Source organism: Galeopterus variegatus, unplaced genomic scaffold, assembly GCF_000696425.1.
Source record: "Galeopterus variegatus unplaced genomic scaffold, G_variegatus-3.0.2 Scaffold27, whole genome shotgun sequence".
Classification (NCBI taxonomy): Eukaryota; Metazoa; Chordata; class Mammalia; order Dermoptera; family Cynocephalidae; genus Galeopterus; species Galeopterus variegatus.
In genome coordinates, this window is record NW_007726138.1 from 937,934 (window position 1) to 959,246 (window position 21,313).

Consider the following 21,313-nt stretch of genomic DNA (forward strand, 5'->3'; position numbering starts at 1 on the left):
ATATTCCATTGGCCCTGCTATTTCTGGCAAGGCTTCTAAATGGGTGAACACAAATATTGGAGAAAAGGACTCCAGCCAAGCAAGTGCCTGGATGTATGATTGTTATGGTCAATCTTGGACACCTGCTAATTGGGATTTCTTCCCCAGTGACCATGTAAACACAGCTGGATGACATATTCAGCAGGAGGCAGAGGGAGTGTGGGGAGAGAGGAAGGCAGCACCTCCCCACTCCAGGTCACAGCCCCATGGATTTATCAAGCCAATTCTCTGACCTGTGAGAAGTGGGCTTACTGTCAAAGTATTCCTTAGTAAGAGAATTTCTAGAAAAGCCAAGGTTTTTTTTTTTTTAAGAAACAAAAATTTAAGAAAACAAACAATAACAACCTAAAACTCTTAAGATTATAGTCTTGCCACATTGAACTTTGAGCAGTTCTTGATTTCTAGGAAGCGTAGTTCACACAGCACTTTTTCTCACAGTTAAGGAGGAATATTTGGAAGTGCCAGTAAGTAGATGCTGCTGGGTGTGTCATTTTTAAGATAATATACCAGTGAGTCTCTGACCATCCACAGCCTGAAAAGATTTCCTCAGGCCTTATGTTGTCTCGTGAGGACTGTTATCCTGCTTTTCTGGCTGACTTGAAATGCTAGAAATTACACTCTTATTCTCTAGCTTCCAACGACAATTTCAGCCAGAAGCAGTGAACTCCTCACATGACGGCTGAAATTGTTAGGCTGAGGGGGCCAGTGCTTCAAAATTATTCCTGTTGTTACATTTCACCCTCAGTAAAAAAGCATGTTGATGGAGGTTTGAGTCTTAGAAAAATACCTTCATTCATTTAAACGTTGGAGAACAAATCTTAACATGCCATGGTCGGGAATACCGAAGTTAATAGGATCAAATGCTTACTTGATTACTTACTATCCTTTATATATCGCATTGATGGGGAAAAAAAGGTAAAAACATGATTCCATGCTCTTTTAATTCACCTCTAGGAACAGAGGATTGTGCATGTACATGCCTGTAGGTGCTTAAGGTATAGGGTAGAAATGTGGGCAAAACAGTAAGGAGAGTATTGGAATGGAGACATAGAACATCAGGGCACATTCCAGGGCTGCATTTAAGCAGGGCCAGAGACTGGGAAGGTGTTATTTGTAGAAAGATGTTATTTGCTTCCTTCTGGCAATTATCAACTCGGCTGCGTGCAGGTGGGCAGTTGCTAAAGCATGACATTATTCATTCACTCTTGGCCACACTGGCACAATCAGAGCTGGTAGGAAAGAAGGGGCAGTTAAAACAGCAGCTACCAGCAAAGAGTTGATTCCAATAGCTAAATTGCTTGAGGCCAGGGACCAGGTCATCACATTATCAGCACAAAGTTTGTGTCTGGCATGCAGTAGGCACTCAGATATTAACAGATGGATGAATGAATGAATGAATGAATGAAACAGATATGAAGGCAAAGGTTTTTCCATTCGTATTTCTTTTTTACAAGCATCTATAATCATCAAGGAGTGCAGTGACTCAGTGGGGTGCTGGACAACCAAAGTGAAATAACCAGACATTTTAGACCAAAGAATATCAAGTGAAATGGAGACAAGAAGAAAGAAACTTTATATTTTAGATCTCTGGAATAGAATTCAGGAAGTTCTTCTTTCCCCCTTTTAATCAAAATAAGTTCTAACCACTATAAAAGGGTGTGTGAGGAAGGAAGAGTCTGTCTCAAGAGACACTTCAGTTGTGCTTCATTTCTTCCTACAGTCTCTTTTAAATTTTCCTATATAGCTGCTGCTTCTTAGAAAAGCTCAGAAGGAACCGCTTCTAAACCAATTACAAGATAAAGGGCCTTACCTGTATGCAAGTGCCCCTGCAAAATGACTCTCAATGTAAGTGTCCATTACAGGTTTAAAATGATGAAATTTGCTATCTTGCAGCAAATTTATTATGTGAACCTAAAAAGAAAATTGTGCTTTAGAAAACCAAATTATAACCAAGATTTTTTTTGTTCTTTTAAAAATGAACTCTTACATTATTAAGTGCATATTTCTGAAACAGCCTTATGAAAGTCAAGACAGAGAGACAAAATTGTTAAAATACAATGAAATTTGAACTTACCAAAGAATCAAACACTTTAGATCCATATTTTTGGGAATTTTCATCTAAAATTCCAAATAAGGTATCCAATGTATCTTGCAGAAACTGTTAGATAAAGAAGTAGTCAATGAATGAATAAAACACTATCTGTCCTTCTCCTCTAAATGTTCTTTATTCTATGAATTTCCAAGAGGGGTAACATATAGTATATACCTTTACTATCTCTGAGCCATCGATTTCTTTTAATTTAGAGAGACAGCCTGTGATCTTGTCTGGGTGGGTTCTCCATTTCAAAAGATCAAGCATATCACCTTTCCAAACAGAAAAGGAAAATTAATTGTTTTCATAGAGAACAGTCCCTAATGTGAAAGTGTTCTACTGGTAAAAGCTGAATTCCTAAACATGTGGCCCGTCTTTCTGGCCCCCACAGACTATGTCTAGCCCTACCCAGGATGGCATTTATTACACTGTATTCTAATTACTTCTTCCCTCCCAATGCTCTTGACTACAAATTCCTACTCATCCTTCAGTTCTAGGGTTAGATGTGGCTTCCTCTGGGAAGCCTTTCCTGAGATCCCAAGCTAACTGTCTCTTCTTTGTGCTCCCATAGTACAGGAGCACTCATTTTACTATCACAGGTCTTTTTTTGTCTATGCTGCAACTAGACTATAAACTCCAAGAGAAAAAACAAAAACAAAAGCATGCCAAACTTGACCCTATTTGTATTCCCAGCACCAAGAGCGAAGCAGGCAGTTGATAAATATTTGTTGAATAATTTTCTGCCTCCCCCTGGTAAGATGTGTGTTTCTCGAGGGCTGGGAACCTGCTCTATTCATGCCTGGGCCCCGGCACATAGTACTGCACTATGCCTCATGATCAATTCCACCCAGCAATGAAGGTCTTCTTGAAAATATGACCCAAACCTTGCAGGACTAGAAGGTCCCTGTATGGTGATGACAGCCCAGTGGATTGTCAGATCATCAAGTGAGCTTTGCACTCCATGGGCCGTCTTCCATCCCAGATTTGGCAAACACAGGGCCTAGCTCAGTAATTCTCTCCCTTTCCTAAATGGATGCTGACAGTGCTATTTTTAAGATAATATACCAGTGAGTTTCTGACCACCTACAGCCTGAGAAGATTCTACAGGTCTTATTTATCTTGTTAGGACTGATTATCCTGCTTTTCTGGCTGACCTGAAAATGTTAGAAATTATACTCTTGCAGCCCTGAGAACAATAATAGGTCCTCTAGGAACCTGGGGAGGGAATAAATTTTTCCCTCATCTTTCTTGCATAGAAGTTAGAAAGGCTCTGGAAGATGGTGGCCAAGCTTCGTTAGTCTCCCAGGGGAGCAGGGAGACAGTGGCGACAGGAGGCCAATGAAGGCAGTAAGAAGTAACAGGGCTTGTGCACAGGGCAGTGGGACCAGGGCTGGCCAGTGCTCAGTGGGGCTCAGAGACCAGACTGGCGAAGAGAGAGGCCAGGAGGGATTTTCCAGGCTGAACAGTGAGAAATTTACTTCAAAGCACCTGTTTCAGGAGAATCCTGAATGGGACTTTCTGAGAGGCAGAAAGAACAATGAGATTACAGAAGACCAAAAAACCCAAGAATCAAGGTGGCAGTTAAGATGAGAAAGAAAATATGATGCAGTGAACAGAAATGAGAGAAAAACATAAGAATTTCAAGAGGAAACAGAAGCAACCTCCACCAAGGCCAGAGTCAGGAGAAGAACCTCACAAAGGAATTAACAGGAAGAAATTTAGTATTAAATAGGAATGTTTACCGATACCAAACAGAGATAAGAGTAGGAGGAGGATTTAGAGTGAGAAAACTTAAGAAATTTTTATTTTTTATTTTTGACCAGTAAGGGGATCTTAACCCTTGACTTGGTGTTGTCAGCACCACACTCTCCCAAGTGAGCTAACCGGCCATCCGTATATGGGATCCAAACCCGTGGCCTTGGTATTATCAGCACTGTGCTCTCCCAAGTGAGCCATGGGCCGGCCCAGAAATTTTTAAAATACTGACTTTCGAAAGGAGATTTGTGATGTTTTTATAACCTAAAAATGGTGAAAATTTTTAATATTCATAACTAACAGACATTCTGGGAGGATGATTGAAACCTGTTTAAAGGTGATTGGTTATATTTGGACTATCAGATACATCCGAAGAGTGATAGCCCCAGCAACAGAGCAAGGCTCTGCTCCTGCCCAGCTGCTTTCTGCTTCCTACACCTCCCCTCGGGATGCCCCCCTGGCAGCTTGGCTCTTGCGATCCCCCAGCGCATCTCCCCTGTCACTGGCTCCTCACTTCCCACTGCACCCCATCCCGCCTCTCACTCCTTTCCCTTGATCTCTTTTCCTTCCCTTTAAAGTGAGGTAGCTGCAGGGGCGTTCAGGGCCCTGCCCTTGTGAAGAGTGGGAGAGGAAGAAGGGGGCTGTGCTGGCCATGAAGTGACACCACTGCAGGCAACAGGGGAACCAGGAATAAGATCCTCATGAGCAGAGCTGGAAAAGTGGTCAAGGACTATCTGTCTTTCCCACAAGCAGGCTGATGAATCTCTAGACTGTTTGTAATGGTGCAAATGGAAGAGTAAAGCAGTTATGTCTGTGTGGACGTCATTAATCATGTAAGGCAAAACTGCACCTCCTAGGTCTGTTTTAGCCATTTGAAGATATGTTACTTGTTACATTTAGCCATTTGAAGATATGTTACTTGTTACATTGGGAGCTATAACTTACAACTGGAAATATGAATTTTTCTAAATTCCATCCAACAAGCATTTATTAAGTATATACTATGTGTCTAACCTATCAAAAGCTATGAAATAGGGGAATGACATGACCCTACTCTTCAGAAGTTTAAAATCTCTACTTGATCTGGCAATCACAGATATTGCAGCCTAGTGCTTGGGCCCTGGCACGCTATGTAAGAAAAATGCTGGGTAATAGAGAAAGTGTGCACACAGATACATATTAAGAATCTTGAAATGCAAATCTGCTCTAGGAAACTGTTTCTAGAGACATCACTTACTAAATGCCCAATTGTAGTGAAAATAGAATTTGTATATTTTCCAAGTCAAGTAAAATGAATACATAGCAATTTAATTCCAATTTGGAACTGGATTACTTCTACACAAAGATGTGTGTCTAGCATGTAAATTTGAGAAAGATCAACTAACTTCCTCCCTCCTTCCCATCTCTTGAAACATGCTATTCATTTCCTGGCTCATTTGGAGCTGTCTTGCATTGACAAGGTTAATAAAAGTCAAAATGATAATGAAGCACTTATTAATCTCCAAAAATGAGCCAGGCATTGCCTAGAAATCTGATCTTCCCTTCCATATAGTGAGATATTTAATATACTGATTCCATGAATAGTTTATTTACTTGTATTGACCTGAAAGATGTTCTCTGCTTTTACAAAGGAGCAACTTCTAATTTTCAGAATTTGGTTCTCTTTGTTTTATGTTCATGATCTTTCTAGTATCCTAAATGCTGGAGCTAGAACAAATTCAGGATGCAGGGCCAGACAGTTGGGCTGCAGAGAACCTGTTCTTAAGTTTACCTGTGTGGTAGGCAGAATAAGGGCCTCCAAAGATGTCCACACCCTAATTCCTGGAACCCGTGAATACATTTACCTTATGTGGCAAAAGAGACTTTATAGATGTGATTAAACTAAAGATGTGAAAATAGGGAGATTATACTGGATTACTCATCCCTATGTAATCACAAGGGTCCTTAAAAGATGGAAGAAGGCCAGAGTCAGACAGATTTGAAGATCCTATGCTGATGGCTTTGTAGTTGGAGGAGGGGGCCATGAGCAACCTCTATAGAAAAGGTTAAAAAAAAAATCCTCCCCTAGAATCTCCACAAGGAATGCCACCCCACTAACACCTTGACTTTAGCCCAGTAAAAGTGATTTCAGATATTTGACCTCCAGAACTGTAAGATAATAACTTTGTGTAATTCTAAGCCAATAAATTTGTGATAATTGTTATAGCAGCAATAAATAACTAATACAAACCAAAATATTCTATTAGGACTTCAATTAAATTTGAATGTAAACTCTATAACAGACACACAACTAATCCACACAGGATGAACAAAAATTCTGTACAAGGGAGCCAATAACAGGTTGAGTTTATCAGCTTCACAACCACCACAAGGGTAGACTGGCCCCATAAAAAATACCTGAGGTTTGGTAAATGCTTTGTAATCATTTACTGAGTTATGTCAATGGAGATTTTATTTAAGTAAAATCATTAACCACATAATACTGATAAAGTTTGGTATAACTTGACATATCTTAAGTTGGTGTCCTATGTAGCACTGCACACTAAAATTAAGAGGTATTTTAAAAGTGGTCAATATTGCAATGTTACATTTTGCTTTTCTGGCACTACTAAGACAATAAATACGTTTTCTTCTAAGAGAAAAAATGTTTCCTTGTACAAATGCTGTTCTATGACACAGAAGAAAGAACTAATAAGACTTATAAATGTTTAGGCATAGGAGCTTTTTATGAGACAAAACCCCTTATTATGAAGTGATTTTCCTCAATATAATGAATCTAACTTATTAATATGGCATTCAGGATGCAAGCCAGAAGCCATATATGGCAACCATGAAGAACTCAGAAATGTTTCATTTACTTCCTTCATTAAGATGACGTTTTTATAACAATTTGCTAAGGAGAAGAGCTTGCTTTATTAATCATAACTTGCAATCACTGGCATAAAAACTAATGCTAGAACAGAAAAACAATATCCATCTAATTAAACAAAAAACAGCCTTTATTCTAAAGCCTGCAATTAGCACTGTTTATGGAGCTATAAAACAAGAGATTAAGGTGGTGGTATTTTTATTCTTTTTTTGCAGCTGGGTTTTGATGGTTTATTTGAAGAGCTGTGCACTTGGATTCCAACAATGGAATAATTTTGAAGACTTCTTAAATGATATGTATTTGACAGATCACTGGGTCACAACTGTTTCCATTTTATTGGAAATCACAAAGAGAAAGATCAACAATTTAGTGCAAAGTTCGTAAAACTAACTTTGTTGTTTACTGAACATGCCTAGCAAAATTCACACGAATACACAGGTACAAGGGCTTTCAAATAAAACAGTATTATACCTTACCATTTTGTGTGAGTTTTGTGGAACAGAGAAAAGACGTTATCCAAAAAGACTCCTTTGTGGCCTTCATGGCTTGATTATTATTCCCAAGAAAAATGCCCTTGGAAAAGGGAAGTTTGAGGTAGCGGGTAATATCCTGCAGGTTTGTGTTTTCTTCACACTGTTAAAAATATTAAAAAAAAACAAAAGGGAGGGGAGAGAGACCTCCTAAGAATTATTAAGCATAATTTCCATTTCTAGTTTTTATGAACTGAGAAACATTCCAAACAGAATGTGGCTTTTAAGTAAATGCAACAGAAATGTATAAAAACAATTTAGCACATTTTGGACTCAGACTAATTGGAGTTTAAATTCCAGATCTGTCACTTTCCATGTGAGCAATATTATGAGGTTATTTAACCACTTGAGGTTTCCTTTGCTTTTCTGTAAAACCTCATTGTATTGTCATAAGAATTAGATTATATAAAGCCTTTTCACCACAGTCTCTAACAGATTGGAAATGCTCAAGAAATCATATTTGCAGTGATTTTTTAAAAATGCTTAATTCTGCCAACATCTCATCTGAGGCAACTGTTAAACTTACTTTGGAAACCAGCAATTAAGGAAACGGTATTTCAGGCTAATCTAATAGTCCCACTACATGAGGGAAATCTCTGCTTCACAGAAAATGCCAGCTAACACATGTAAAAGAAATTAAAGACTTAGAAAATATAATTTCATATCCCTACTGTAATTATTACTTTAGTTCGGGATTGTTGCTTAGTGCTAAAACCAGCAGGAGGATTGTTGATGAGGAACCGGATGTTCACACAACGCCAGCGCAGCAGCACACAGATTACTTCCTACTGGCGAAAGGACAAATATAACTGCACGTGGGGGGATCAGGCTGTCATTGCACCAGTGCAAGGCAATGCAAAGACACACATCATCATCTACAAACATTCTTCCAAAGATGTTCAACTTCTGCTTCATAGTAAACATGAGAGAGTGCAACATGCTGAATGATGCTGTGGGGAAGCAGCTAGACAACTCCAGAAGGTGGGGATTTCTGCAGGGTGTCTGTCCTTGTCTCTTCACGTCAGTGTTGTCAAGAAAGAGATTGTTCTAGATTAAACACACTTAAGAGATAGACAGCCTGATGTAACTTATGGTCCTAGATTTGGACAAGCCTGCTGATTTGTCCATTGTTTTTTTTTGGAAATTTGTAAATTGACTAAGTTCTAGGTGAGATAAAAATTTAGTATATGAAAAATCAGTAACCGAAAAAAGTAGATTTAAAATAAATATATGTTATGTAACATTTATTAAAAAATCCATATAGAATGACATCTAAAAGGATACACACTAAGGAGTTAACAGTTTACATCATCTGGGTAGTAAGAACGTGATTTTTTTATTTTCTTTCAGTTATCTGTATACTACTTTTGTAATGATAAAGGTGATTTTAAATTAAATTTTTGAGAAAAAAACCACATTTTTTTTTGAGACACAGAGATGGCACAGGTCAGATTATCTTGTGTATAAGTTTTAAAACTCATATGAACTTTATTCCTTTAAATTTGTTCAAATATTTTCAATGTTAGTATCCTGGCAACAGGCAAGAGTTTAAGCATAGGATCCCTTTGGTATTTTAGACTATTTTGTGTGATTCACAAAACATTAAAAAAAAATTAATAATAAATCTTTAGGAAAGACCTCTTCAACAAGTTTAGAGAAACAGAAGCAGTATATTACAAGATGTTCTTACTAGCACACCTGCCCAGTAACAGAAGTACCAACATAAACACAATAAACAGCCTCTATAGTTCTCTTCTAGCGTTACAACTCCAAATGCCTTTTTTTTTTTTATTACTGTGAGATCTTTCATATAGATAGAAGAGTGCATAAAACACACATATATGGTTCAAAGAATAAAGTGAACACTTCAGATGCTTTCTTAGAGAAAGTACTTAGACAAAATAGTGTTCTGGAACCTTGGATAGCTGCCCCTCCCCTGAGTCTTGTTCCTGGTATCAGAACCTGAAATATGGCCAGTCATAGCATGATCCACAGCACACCAATTTCACCCTATTCCCTGCCTGGAACTGGCCTATGTGGTTGGGAACATGCCCTGGTCTCCCATCCCTATCCTGACTGACCCTTCATACATCCACCACTTCCCATCGTGACTGAAGTCTCATGCCAAGCCCAGCCCAGACACTCTGTCCAGCTATTTTCAGGCCTCCTCCCCAGGAGCTGGAGTCTGCTCTGGTCTGCTCCATCTGCTCACAGAAATCCTGACCCTATAGATATCTGTCTTATTTCCCTCCACCTCCCCCCAACTAACTGGCCGGCTCTGGCGTACTTCTGGCAGCCTCTTGGAATTCCTGCTTGGTATGCTCACCTAGCTCAACTGGTTGCTGTGAGACTGACTGCTTCTGTGAGTAAAAGCGTGATGGCTGTGTCGTGTCCTTAGGGGTCACTGTGAATAGAAGACTTGGCTGCCTTCTCCTGGTCCAGCCACTGTGGCCAGGTCAGTTCCACCAACCCTGGTTCATTCACTTCTCCCTCAGCCTGGGGGGCCAGGAGCTCAGCGTCTGAGTCTGAGGCATGACACCTTGACGGCTTCTTACAGCTAAACTCTAACACCCTCACTCAAGTACAAGACACGATAACTAATACGAACAATATTCTGGACACAAAAGGTATTTCCAGACCTTCTACCAAGAACACTGGTATGTGGGTGTGTAAGATAGAGAGTGGGGTGGGGGAGGAATGAGAATTCTGCCACTGAATTCAGTAAAGAAAAGCAGGTAACCACTACTTGTTCTGTATGAATGTTTTGTCCAGTAGGATTATGCTAGGTATGGGGTTAGAGTTAGAAGTTTTAAGGTATTTCTAAAAAACTTAAGAAACTGCACAAAAAATCTTAGAGCATATCTTTTATTGTTCCTTCAGGTTTTCAGCACGTGTCCTTAACATATCATACAAACAGTGGAGATTTTAAGAGCAATCCAAGCAAATACAGTTTATGGAGGCTTATTGTGTGTGACTCACTGCTAAACACTCTGCATTATTTTCTCCTAACAACATATAAAGCAGAATATTGTAACCCAGGAGCTTAAGTGACTTGCCCAGTGTCACAGTATTAGCAGTGTCAAAGCCAAGATTTGAACCAAAGTTGTATTCATAATCACTATGGAACATCACCTCCCTCCACAGTTTTTTTTTTCCCAATTGAAACATAACTGATTATATGTATTTGTGGGATACAGAGTTGAATATCAATACCTATGCACAATATGTAATGATCAAATCAGATAATTAGCATATTCATCATTACAAAATGTCATCATTTTTTGTGTCAATTAACCAATTTCACAATAACCCCACACTCCCTCCCCATTTCCCACTTCTAGTAACCACAGTTCTGTTCTTTCCTTCTGAAAATTCACAGTATTAGTGCGAGTGTTGCCTGCCTGCCTGCCTGCCTGCCTGCCTGCCTGCCTGCCTGCCGTTCTGTCTTCCTTTCCTCCCCTCTTCCCTCCTATAAGCTCCTTCCCTCCCTCTTATGAGACAGGACAAGCAGTGTTTCTCTTTCTGGGCCTGGCTTATTTCACTTAACATAATTTTCTCCAAGCTCATCCATGTTGCTGCAAATAGAGAAATTTCATTCTTTTTTATGGCTGAGTAGTATCCCATTCCACCACTGCTGTTTTAACCAGGTTTTGAGTTTTACTATAATGAATTTTAAATTTATTGGTTTATAGACAAAATATTGAATGGTATGTATGGCTAAGAAAGACCCCCAAAAGTTCACTTTTCCAAAAAAAGGGGTACGTGTGCAAAGACACCCTTGGAGAGGTCTAAGAGTAGTGTGTGGAGCTGAAATAGTTTATTTTTTATTTTTTTGGTGGCTTGCAGTATGAGGATCTGTGAAATAATTTCAAATGAAATAAGCTTCTGAGTCTTACAGGGAAATGGCTAGTCTATGTTCTGGAACCACTGAGGGAGCGATCATGAGACCTGGATGTAGTAGGAACGAGGGGCAGGTGGGAGAAGATGCGGCACGATGCAGGAGCCTGAGAACATGACAGATGCGCTGGAGATCATTCACTCCTTCATTTGATGAGAGAGAATCTATAGAAGAGAAACGAGACTCAAGAGCAGTGAAGAATAGAAATGGGGTTCCAGAACGTAGGCCTGTGGTGCAGAACGGGTGTCAGCAAGAGTTTAAGCCAAAAAGGTTATTCGGCCTCCTCAAGAGGAAATGCACAGGTCACTAGGAGAAGACAGGGAGTGAGGAAGAGTCAGCGGGAAATTCCAGGGTGCTCTTCAGCCAGGTGGGAGAAAGGTTTGTACTGTGTGAGATTCTGAATCAGGGTATAGACTGGAAAAAACAAATGTGAATGGATGATTTCCCCCTTAGATGAAGGGCTAAGAGTCAATGAAGCCACAGAAATGAGACTGGACAAGTATGGTTTGGCATTGCTTGTGCTTTAACTGGAAACAGCAAGTACAGCAGAGTCGTGGTTGGGTGTCTGAGTGCCTGCGCATCTGAGCAATACGGGCTCAGCAGCACCAAGCGGCAGCTAGGAGATTTTCCCCTGCATGGGGTTGAAAGGTGGTTTTGTCATCATGGTAAAATTCAGTTATACCCCTCCACTGGATGGGGTGGTTAAAGATGGATCATGTGAATTCTGGGAAACATTTATAAAACAACTGTTTTTGCTTTGGCATAAGAAAAACTTTTTTCATCAAACCCTATGTAGGCATAGAACAAGGCAATATCCATATGAGAATAAGACGACACTGTCCTGCCCATCAGAGAACTCCTTCTCTTGTGGGAGACACAAACACAGCTGAAGTGTTCCTGGTGTTGTGGTAGATTGATGAGGGAAGAATTAACTGAACCATTCTTTCTAGGAGAAACTAGGCAACATGACCACAGCTTCCTGAGGCTGCTACTAGATTGGAGGAACAAAACCATGTTACTGTCACAGTGAAGGACAGTTCTCTGCATTTGCCTTGACATGCTGTGATCTGTGCGAGTCCTTTTAAAACAGCATGGAGTTAATTTACTACAAATTAGAGAAGAGGGAGATGAGAACCAGCCCTCTGCTTTACTATACGTGGGTCTGAAATCAAATCTGACCTGGGAGATGGGATCTCTCGCCACTTACAGAAGTATTAAATTGCAGGCTTTGCAGTAGCAGTAATAATCTCCATCTCCTCTGAGATAATATAGATTGGCTCAAAGCCTGTTTCTTTCCTCAGAATTAAAAGCAGTTGGTAGAGCAATGAATGGGGCATTATGTCCTATGCTACTCTTTGACCACTGTCTTAGATAGGTAAAAGAGAGTGACAGTGGTCTATCATAAACAGTGTCCCAGAAATGTGACATTTGCAATTATGCAGATATCTCATTGAGAGACCCACATCTACAATTTAGTAAGAAAAAAACTGGCACAGAAATTCATGGTATATTCATCAAATTAAGGGGTCTATAATTTCCAGGAAACAGAGAACTAAATTTTAAAAAATACAGTAAGGTGGACAATCCAGAAAAACGTGCAGGTGTCTGTTCATGGCAGAAGTGGATGGAGGCAGGATAAAAAGCACAGTTTGGGGCATTCTGAGTTAGAGGTGTGTCTGGGAAAACCAACCAAAGATGCACAGGAGGCTGGTAAAAGTTTTGATGTGAAAAACAGATCTGGCAGTCATCTACATAGAGATGTGGTAAGTTAGCCCATGGAAGTGGAGGAGACGGCTCTAAAGAGGACCAAACAGAGATGGCAGCCAGGGCTAAATCCACGATAACACCAACACTTAAGGTGGAGTTAAAGAGAGAAGAGTCCTCAAAGAGGAAAAAGGATGAAACTCAGGAGAACATTGTCCGACAGCCCAAGGAACGAAGGATTTCCAAGAAGGAGCATCATCAACAGTGTAACATACTATAGGGAAGCCAAGTAGGAAAGGTTTTTAAAGTGTCCAGTGGTTTAGCCCCTGGGTGGCACTAGTGATCTGGAGGGGAGAAGCTTCACTTGAGCAGTGGGGACAGAAGCGGTCTGGGGAACAAATGGCATGTAAGGAAGTAGAGACAGCGAGGGAAGACTGGCTTGTCGTGTAGACTGGCTGCCATGGTGGGAAGGGAAGAAGGAATGGGGTGGCTATTGAAAAAATGTTTTTAAAGAAAAAGATTTGAACATGTTTAAAATCTCAGTGAATACTGCCAGAAGAAAGGAAATATATATAGATGCAGGAGGAAAGAGAGAGGATACTGGGAGGAGCAGGGTCCCTGAGGAGTCGGGAGGAAGGGAGATACTACGGGAGGTAGGGGGAAGAATCAGTCTTGGAGACAAGGAGTCTTGCCCCATCCCTTGAGACAGGAAGCAGGAAAAAGGGTAGGATGCGGATAAGTTTGCAGGTGGCAGGGCAAAGAGCACAGGAAGTTAAGGAAGTTCCTGTCTGATGGCTTCTGTTTTCTCTGTTAAGTAGAAGGGAAGAGGTGAGGCAGGAAAAACGGTAAAAGCTTGTTAATAGCCCTAGTGGGGACAGAGGCAGGGAGCTGCATCGTTTGTCTGCAGTGTTGCTGGTCCTGCATCTGTACCCACCAGGCTGATGCTAATCCATAGCAAGTGTATCATTTCCTCCAGTAATGCCCAGCTGCCTAGGGCTGGGTATAGCAGAGGGCGATGTTGACAGATTGATCCAGGACTGGTTTTTATTTCCCATGTAGGCATAGCAGAACTAAGGATCAAGGAATATCCTGGATATGAAGGGGAAGAAAGTAGTCAGGAGGGGTTTACTGGAGGAGAAAAAGGCTGAAAAATAGGTATAGTTAAAAAATTGGTATGTTGAAAGGTTGTGGTCAGGATATTGGGAATTCAAGATTTTTGATATGAAGTGCTTCTGGATGATTTCATCCCTCCACCCACCCTTTCACCCACCAATCTAGTCAATTACCAAGTATTTATTTTGCACCACATGGAGATCCTGCTGTGTGGGAATGAAGCAAGGCCCACAGTCAAGTAGAACACACATGAAGGTTGCTGGTTGAAGTGGCCACGGAAACAAGAGGGCACAGCACTGGACAGATCAACCAGAAGAAGACTCTGAACTAGGGGCTAGGCTGACTGTGGGAAAGTAAACAACCACCCACCACCCCATCCTTCCCTCTTCCTTACTGGCCCCAAAATACATGTTGGTGGAAGACAGTAAGTGGGACAGGTAGAAAGTACAGCACTGTATGGAATGCACCTATGGAGGGTCGGGGAGCTCTTTACTAGAGGGTGGAGAACCAGTATCTTTGAAAGGCACTGGAGCACTTGAAGACAGGTGATTTCCAGGCACTGAACACAAGGCTTCAGAAGACGAGCTCTCAACTCCAGAACCTACACAGGAAGCCCTCTCTGCAGAGGAGAGACAGGTTTCGGTTAGGGCAGAACATTTTGGGAAGACTGAAGATGTAGCAGTATTAAGTATTAATTTATTAGCATGGAAGGGACTTTTTGCACGTCACATAAATAGCCTTAAGTGCCAGGACCAAGACTACCTATTAAAATATCTTAGCATTTTTCTTCCTGTTCAGCTTTCATGCTAAATTTATTAGGTTACTTAAAAAAAAAAATGCAGGTGTTTGTTTTTAAATTACTCTCACAGTATGTAATAAAACAGATGCTAAGTGGTCAATTCTTCTATGGCCAAGCTTGGGAGGGTGGACAGATATGTTCTGGCTTGTCTAAGATTTATTGACCATGGTTACAGGGGAAGTCTCTTTCAGAATAATTACAGCAGCATGTGGAATTCTACGGACAGCAAGCTAGGTAGCAAACCTATCGGTCTAACTCAATGTTCAGATTCCCCTCATCTTTTCATTGTACTTATGAATGCAAACATACTATAGGAAGAGGCTACACTATAGTTCAGGATAAGTGGAGAGCAGTAGCTTCCAACTGAATCTGATGAGTCCATTTCAAAGACAGTAGCCAGTGAAGAGTGGCTGTGCTGGACTACTATAGACCAAGTTGGGAAATGGGAAATAGCACAGGAAACTGAAAACTTATGGGGAAAGATATGGCCCACAAAGGGATTAGGGATAAAGTTTTAGGTAGCAAAGGTGAAACAAATTAACCTGCAATAGACCTTTGCAGTCTAGGTCATCACATTAAATTACTCCCTCCCCAACCAAGAAACAGCATCATCTTCTATTTGGCTGACTTCTTATCTGGCCCTTTTCCTGCTCAGATGCACTGGATGAGGAAGCCAATAAATCCCACTACAGGAATGAGATTCTCTACTAAGCAAAACCCTAGCTTGTTTGAGTTTGGCCATGTTAGCTATGGTGGTGGTAGACAATAAACTGTGATGAATTTACAAAACTCCATTTCTCGAAAGCTGTCTATATTATTATTATATTTTTTCTGGACCTGAAAGTGTTTCAGATTGTACCTCAAATGACTACAAACCATGTACAGGATGGGTCAGAATGGGGACTCAGTGCACAGCTACTGTCTTCCCATCCTCCTTTTCTGGACTCTCAGCTTAAGAGACTTGACTTTTGAAAAATGAATTCACCTAACTCATTATTTCAGTCTCACTTCTTAACTTGCTTTTCAGCAGGTAGGTGGACAGGTGTAGCCAAAATATGGCTACAAAGTTAAGGAAGACAGCAATTCTAACAGAAGGCACTGAAAGAACAAAACTTAATAAGATTAGGACTTCCGGTCAAGATGGCGGAATAGATGGTCCCCAGTGTCACTCTCTCCTACAAATCAACCAATTTACAACTATAAATAAGCAATGACCACCAAGCTGGGGCTGCCAAAACTCAGGGGAAAAGGAAAAGAGACATATGGAGTTTATGAAGGCAGGAGAAGCCACGATGAGAGAAAGAAAAATCCACTCTGACCATTTTGAATCCTGGCCGTTTCCAGGCTGGAGCTGCTGAGCACACAGAGCAGGAGCTGGCAGAAGCCACAGCTGTGTCCTTTGTATGAAGTTGATTGGAGGTGACAAGGGAGAAGAGGGCCTTGGTGGCCCCCAGGCCAGCAAGACTACTAATAGGGTTCCCGTGGACCCACATAGGAATGAGGAGCCACAACAACTGAGAAAAAAGGAAGCACTCAGAGGCCAGTGAGTCATTGCAAGGGACTGGCCATAGGCCGGTCCCATGGGAAATGTTCGGAGCACAGGCAGTGAGGGAGACGGGCCCACTGGGGGAATGCTGGGGCACAGCAAGGACAGCTGATCCGCCCCTCAATCAGTGTAGGACCACTCAGAGGAGACTGGTCAGGAATACAGAATTGCATGGGGTGCAGTTTGATGAAAATACTCAGGCCCAGACCAGTTTCTACACAACCCAAGTGCACCAGATCTCATGAGAGCTGGATGTACCTATAGCATCAACCATTAAAGACTGAGCTGCACAAAAAGCATTCCCTAGGGAATCAGCAGCAAAACAGCAATTTAGCTCAACCACAGAACTCAAGTACTGATCCCCACAGGAAGTCCCCCCCATTTTAGAAGTAAGCAAAGGACAACAAATTAGTTCCAGTGCAGAACAAGTGGTGGGAATAGCAAATAATCCAACACAGAACTGAAATAAAAAACAAAGTACCCACAACCAGAGGCAAAGTTTGATATTATCTAGTAAAGGTCTCATTTCACCAAAGAACACCTGTAAAACCTAGAAGGTCTGGAAGTCCCCTGGGCTACCAAGCCAGAAAGTGGGGAGGGCCGGGGGCCTCAGCCATGCCCCTCCCAATGCTCACAACCAGCCCAGTGATGACCACCAAGCCACCGTAAAAAGTGCCCCGTGCTCTCCCGAGCCAGGGTCATGGGGTGCCGAGAGCCTTGGCCATGCCCTCCACAATGTGCAACCAGCCCAGCGATGACCACTGAGCCACAGCAAGAAGGATCCCAGGTTCCTGAGCTGGTGTGGTGGGGGGCAAGAGCTTTTCCCACACCCCTCTGACATCTGCACCCAGCCCAGCAATGACCAAGCCACTGCTGGAAGCCCCAGGGTGTCCCCTGTGGAAATGAGGGGGGTGCCACAGGCCTCAATCCTGCCCTTCCTCCTTCTTCCATCCTATTTCTTTCCCCTTTCCCCTCTTCCCCTCACTCCCAACTGCTCCACAACATCATAGATTGTAAAAAAATAATATTTAAAAAAAAAACCAAATTTAATAAGATTAAATACTGTTATTAGCAAATTAGCAATTCCCAAGTGGACTTATCCATCAGCCATTTGGGAGTATTACTGATGTTCTGAAGGCTGTAAAAGGGGTTCTTAAAGGACAAAACCTCTAATGATGAGTAATCAAGTAATTTCACTTACCCTTCTAGAGCTATGATATGCAGATTTTTGTAGATTTCAGAGTTTATTTCCAGGTGGAAACCACTCCAAACATGTATTCAAAGGTTCCTTTGACATACCCCAAAGATGAGTCCAGGTCCTTGCCAGACTATTAACCGCAAGAACGGTTTCCTTACAACACACTCATAAACCAGGTCCAGCCATAGCCACAAAGGGAAACTATACATCTTACAAATTTTAGGCCCAAATTAGACTGCTAAATAGCCTTCAACACAGCAGATTTCTTCTTAGCTCACTGCTAAGTCTTTATTATTTATTTATTTATTTTTTTACTTATTTTTATTTTTTTAGGAAGGCAGCTTTATTCAGCTAAGTCCACACTATAACCATCTCTAGGATTGAGTCTTTTAAACTAATACCTCACACAAAGAGCAAGTTAACCCTAAGCATCCTACTATGAATAAAGTCTATTCATATTACATACACGAGAAAGATTTAAAGACATTTTTAGAAATTTTTTTTCATTTGTTATCAACCTTTGATATCATGGGCAGTACCTTTCAATAAATAGCAAAAATACAGTTTATGAAGATCCCAGATAATTAATACTCTTCAAAATTTTACTACAAACCTTACTGTCAAGATTACATGACAGAATAATGGTCTTTAGTTAGATGAAAGTCCTGAGTTAAATGGTATAAAACAAGGCTAAGTCTAACTTCCTGTCTGTTCCCCATTTTTATTTTTTCAAAATGAAAAAATTATTTTTAATGTTATAAAATGGCACTTGTCCACTAACAAAAAATTTAAGCAATGTGAAAATAAAAACAAAATCATTGTTAAGATTTTATGACATCCTTCCAAGCATTTCTCTATACACATATATGCAAATGGATATGTAGTTAAGAAGTTTTATAAAAATGGTATTATACTAAATATACACTTCTATAAAGTAATGTTAATCAATATATCATAAACATTTTTCTATGCATATAAAAATTTCCACTAAGCATTATTTCCATAAATACATACTATTTCATTCATTATAGGGATATAACTAATTTATTTAACCAAATTTACATTACTGGGAATTTAGATTACTTCCAAGTTTTCCGTATTGTAAGGAGTCTACCATAATCATCCTTGGATTATCTTTGCTCGTATTGTGTGATTATTTCTCCTAATAAATACCAACGTGTGGGAGGGCCAAGTCAAAGTTTATACACATTTAAAATTTATCTATGTATTGCCAAACTGCCCTCCTGAAGGACAATAGCATTCACATTTCCTCTATGAGTGTGGATTGTTCACTTTTCCCTTAATGTTGATCTCTAATTCTGGGTTTTAAAAATCTTTACCAATCTGATTGGCAAAAAAGGCTTCCCATTCTTTATTTCACTTACATTTCTGTAATTATTCATGTACTTATTTTAAACATTTGCATATACTATTTTTGAATAGCCTGAAGCATTTATCAATTTTTCTTTTTCTTACTAACTTATGATAACTCTTGGTAAATTGGAAATAGTAAGCTGTGTTGTAACTATATATCAGTTTTTTATGTGTTTTCAGTCTTGATTATGATTGATTTATTAACAAAAAAGTTTTTAATTTTATGTAGCAAAATTTGTAAACTTTTTTGTACTTGATTTCCAACATTTGAGACATATTTAGAAAGGCCTCCACTAGACTGTTGGTTATAAAAATGTTCACCCATACATTTAAGGCTCTTACAACTATTTTTACATTTAGTCTGGAATGCATTTTGGTATTAGGAGAAGGTAAGGACCCAGTTCTTCCTCTCCCCCTCAACACCCATCACAGTCATCTCAACACACATCTCAATTATTGAATGGGTTTTTTTTTTAGTCAATAATTTGAAATCCACTTCTCTGCCCATCTTTCGTTCTTTCTTTTTAAATAACAAACTAAAGGCTGCAATTATCAACAGGCTCTGTGCCTTCCTGCCATGGCAGAGGAAGGATAGCATTCTGCTGGTGATATGGTTTCACAATCATATACTGCAAGTGGCTTTAAGCTGAAGCTGAACTTGTTGGCTTAGTACTAGGAGAAAAGGAAACCACAACATCAACCAGACTAAAAATAAAAGTTTTATACTTGGCAGGTATTTCATAACTCTTTAAATAATCAACACTAAATAACCCTGTTCATAAGAAAACTCAGCTATTGGGGGTCTTTCTGCAGAGCTAATGCTTCCTGATGGATCAATACAATGTAGATCTGCCCCAAATTAGGCAACCTACAGACATCATCCTGAGCTCCCCCATGGTTAAGGACAACCACTGGGAACAACTGCCCTTTAAATTTTTTAGGCTCAAATAAATTTTCCTTTATGGATTAGAATTCTGGATACTAACTCAAAATCTATGCAAGGGCTTCAACTGATTCAAAGCTTTGTTTCTGAGAAAAATTGTCTCTGCCTGGGAATCAATACTAGTTGGAATCCTAAATGCTCACATGCAGAAGCAACCTCTGCTACCTATTCTCTGGCATTTTAAGCAGATGGATCTCTCTCATCAGCAACTGAGAATCTTGGTATTATTCACACTGATTTAGAGACATCAACCAGGACTGACTTGAAATCGAGCACCTGCCAAAGAAGTACCCTCTGATCCAGAGGTGAGAGAGTCCATATGTGATATGCTATATTGAGGGGAGGGAGCCCAGTTTTAATGATCTTAGCCCTGCCTTTTCTGAGTCAAGATTTAACATTACAAAGACATCTACACAAAGTCCTATTTATGTTTTTTGGAAAACCATGGCTGAAAACATTGTCTGTCACATACATATCTCTTATAAGTGAGCCTCAGACCTAACGGTGAGATAAATAGATCACCCCAGATGTCTCGTACATTAAGTTCCTCTGTTTGCTTCACTGCTTACTCTGCTTTAGAATATGAGAGTACTTCAAAAAGTTTGTGGAAATATAGAATTGAAAGATAATACAAATCGTTCCATGAACTGTTTGAAGTACCTCGTATTTTTTCTTTGAATTTTGACATTATTAGCTCCTTTAGGTCTCTTGATGAAGGAGAGAGAATGTAAGTACCAGAAGCCGAGAGATTTGACTGTTTTGGTTGGTGCTACATTCCCAGTACCTAGAACAGTGCCTGACTGTAGTCTGTGGTCAATAAATGTGTTGAACAAATAATGAGAAAATGAATGATTGAATAAATAGACACCTAAATATATATCACATAAAAACAGAAATTGCCAGATGGTACTGGGCATTGCCACTTATTTCTTTAGCAGAAATCCAAAGGGAAAGAAAGATTTTGTTTGTAATCTCCTTCATACATTCAATAAACCTTCACTGCATATCTACCGAATACCAGAACCCATCTGACACCGTTGTTGCTCTCAAGGGGCTCATACATCTACGGGGATAAGTTAATTCTGGGACAGTGTGACAAGCAAATGGTCAGAGATGTGTGCAGATACCCATGAAGCCCAGGTGAGGGCACCTGGCCAGCTGGGAATATAGGGAGCTGGGCCAGGGAGTGGGGGGCAGTTCCTGAAGGAGGTTGTGGCTGAAGTGAGGCTCAGGGGACAAGCAGGAGTTGGTCACGGGGAGAGGCAGTGAAAGGCAGGACTCCAGGAGTCCCACGGACAGAGCAGAGCAGAGAGAACCAGCAGAAAGAAGTGGATGTGGATGTAGCACTGAGTAACCAGCAGAGAGAGGCAGGCAGTGGTGAGAAGCGAAGCCATGGAGAGGTGGAAGCCTGGCACACCCCGAGGGGCCTGAATCTTATTCTCTTAGCAACAAG

General features: G+C 40.5%; 1 protein-coding gene across 3 annotated transcripts in view; it reads right to left on the minus strand.

The window, feature by feature from the left end:
- DOCK4 (dedicator of cytokinesis 4) overlaps positions 1-21,313 on the minus strand; it is a 444,210-nt gene that overhangs the window by 126,780 nt on the left and 296,117 nt on the right. For all 3 annotated transcript variants that reach the window (XM_008569607.1, XM_008569604.1, XM_008569598.1), the window contains exons 17-20: positions 7,232-7,388; positions 2,306-2,403; positions 2,114-2,197; positions 1,850-1,950 (exon numbers count right to left, since the gene is read on the minus strand). In XM_008569607.1, coding sequence (XP_008567829.1) covers positions 1,850-1,950; positions 2,114-2,197; positions 2,306-2,403; positions 7,232-7,388 — 440 coding nt within the window. The remainder of the gene's footprint in view (positions 1-1,849; positions 1,951-2,113; positions 2,198-2,305; positions 2,404-7,231; positions 7,389-21,313) is intronic.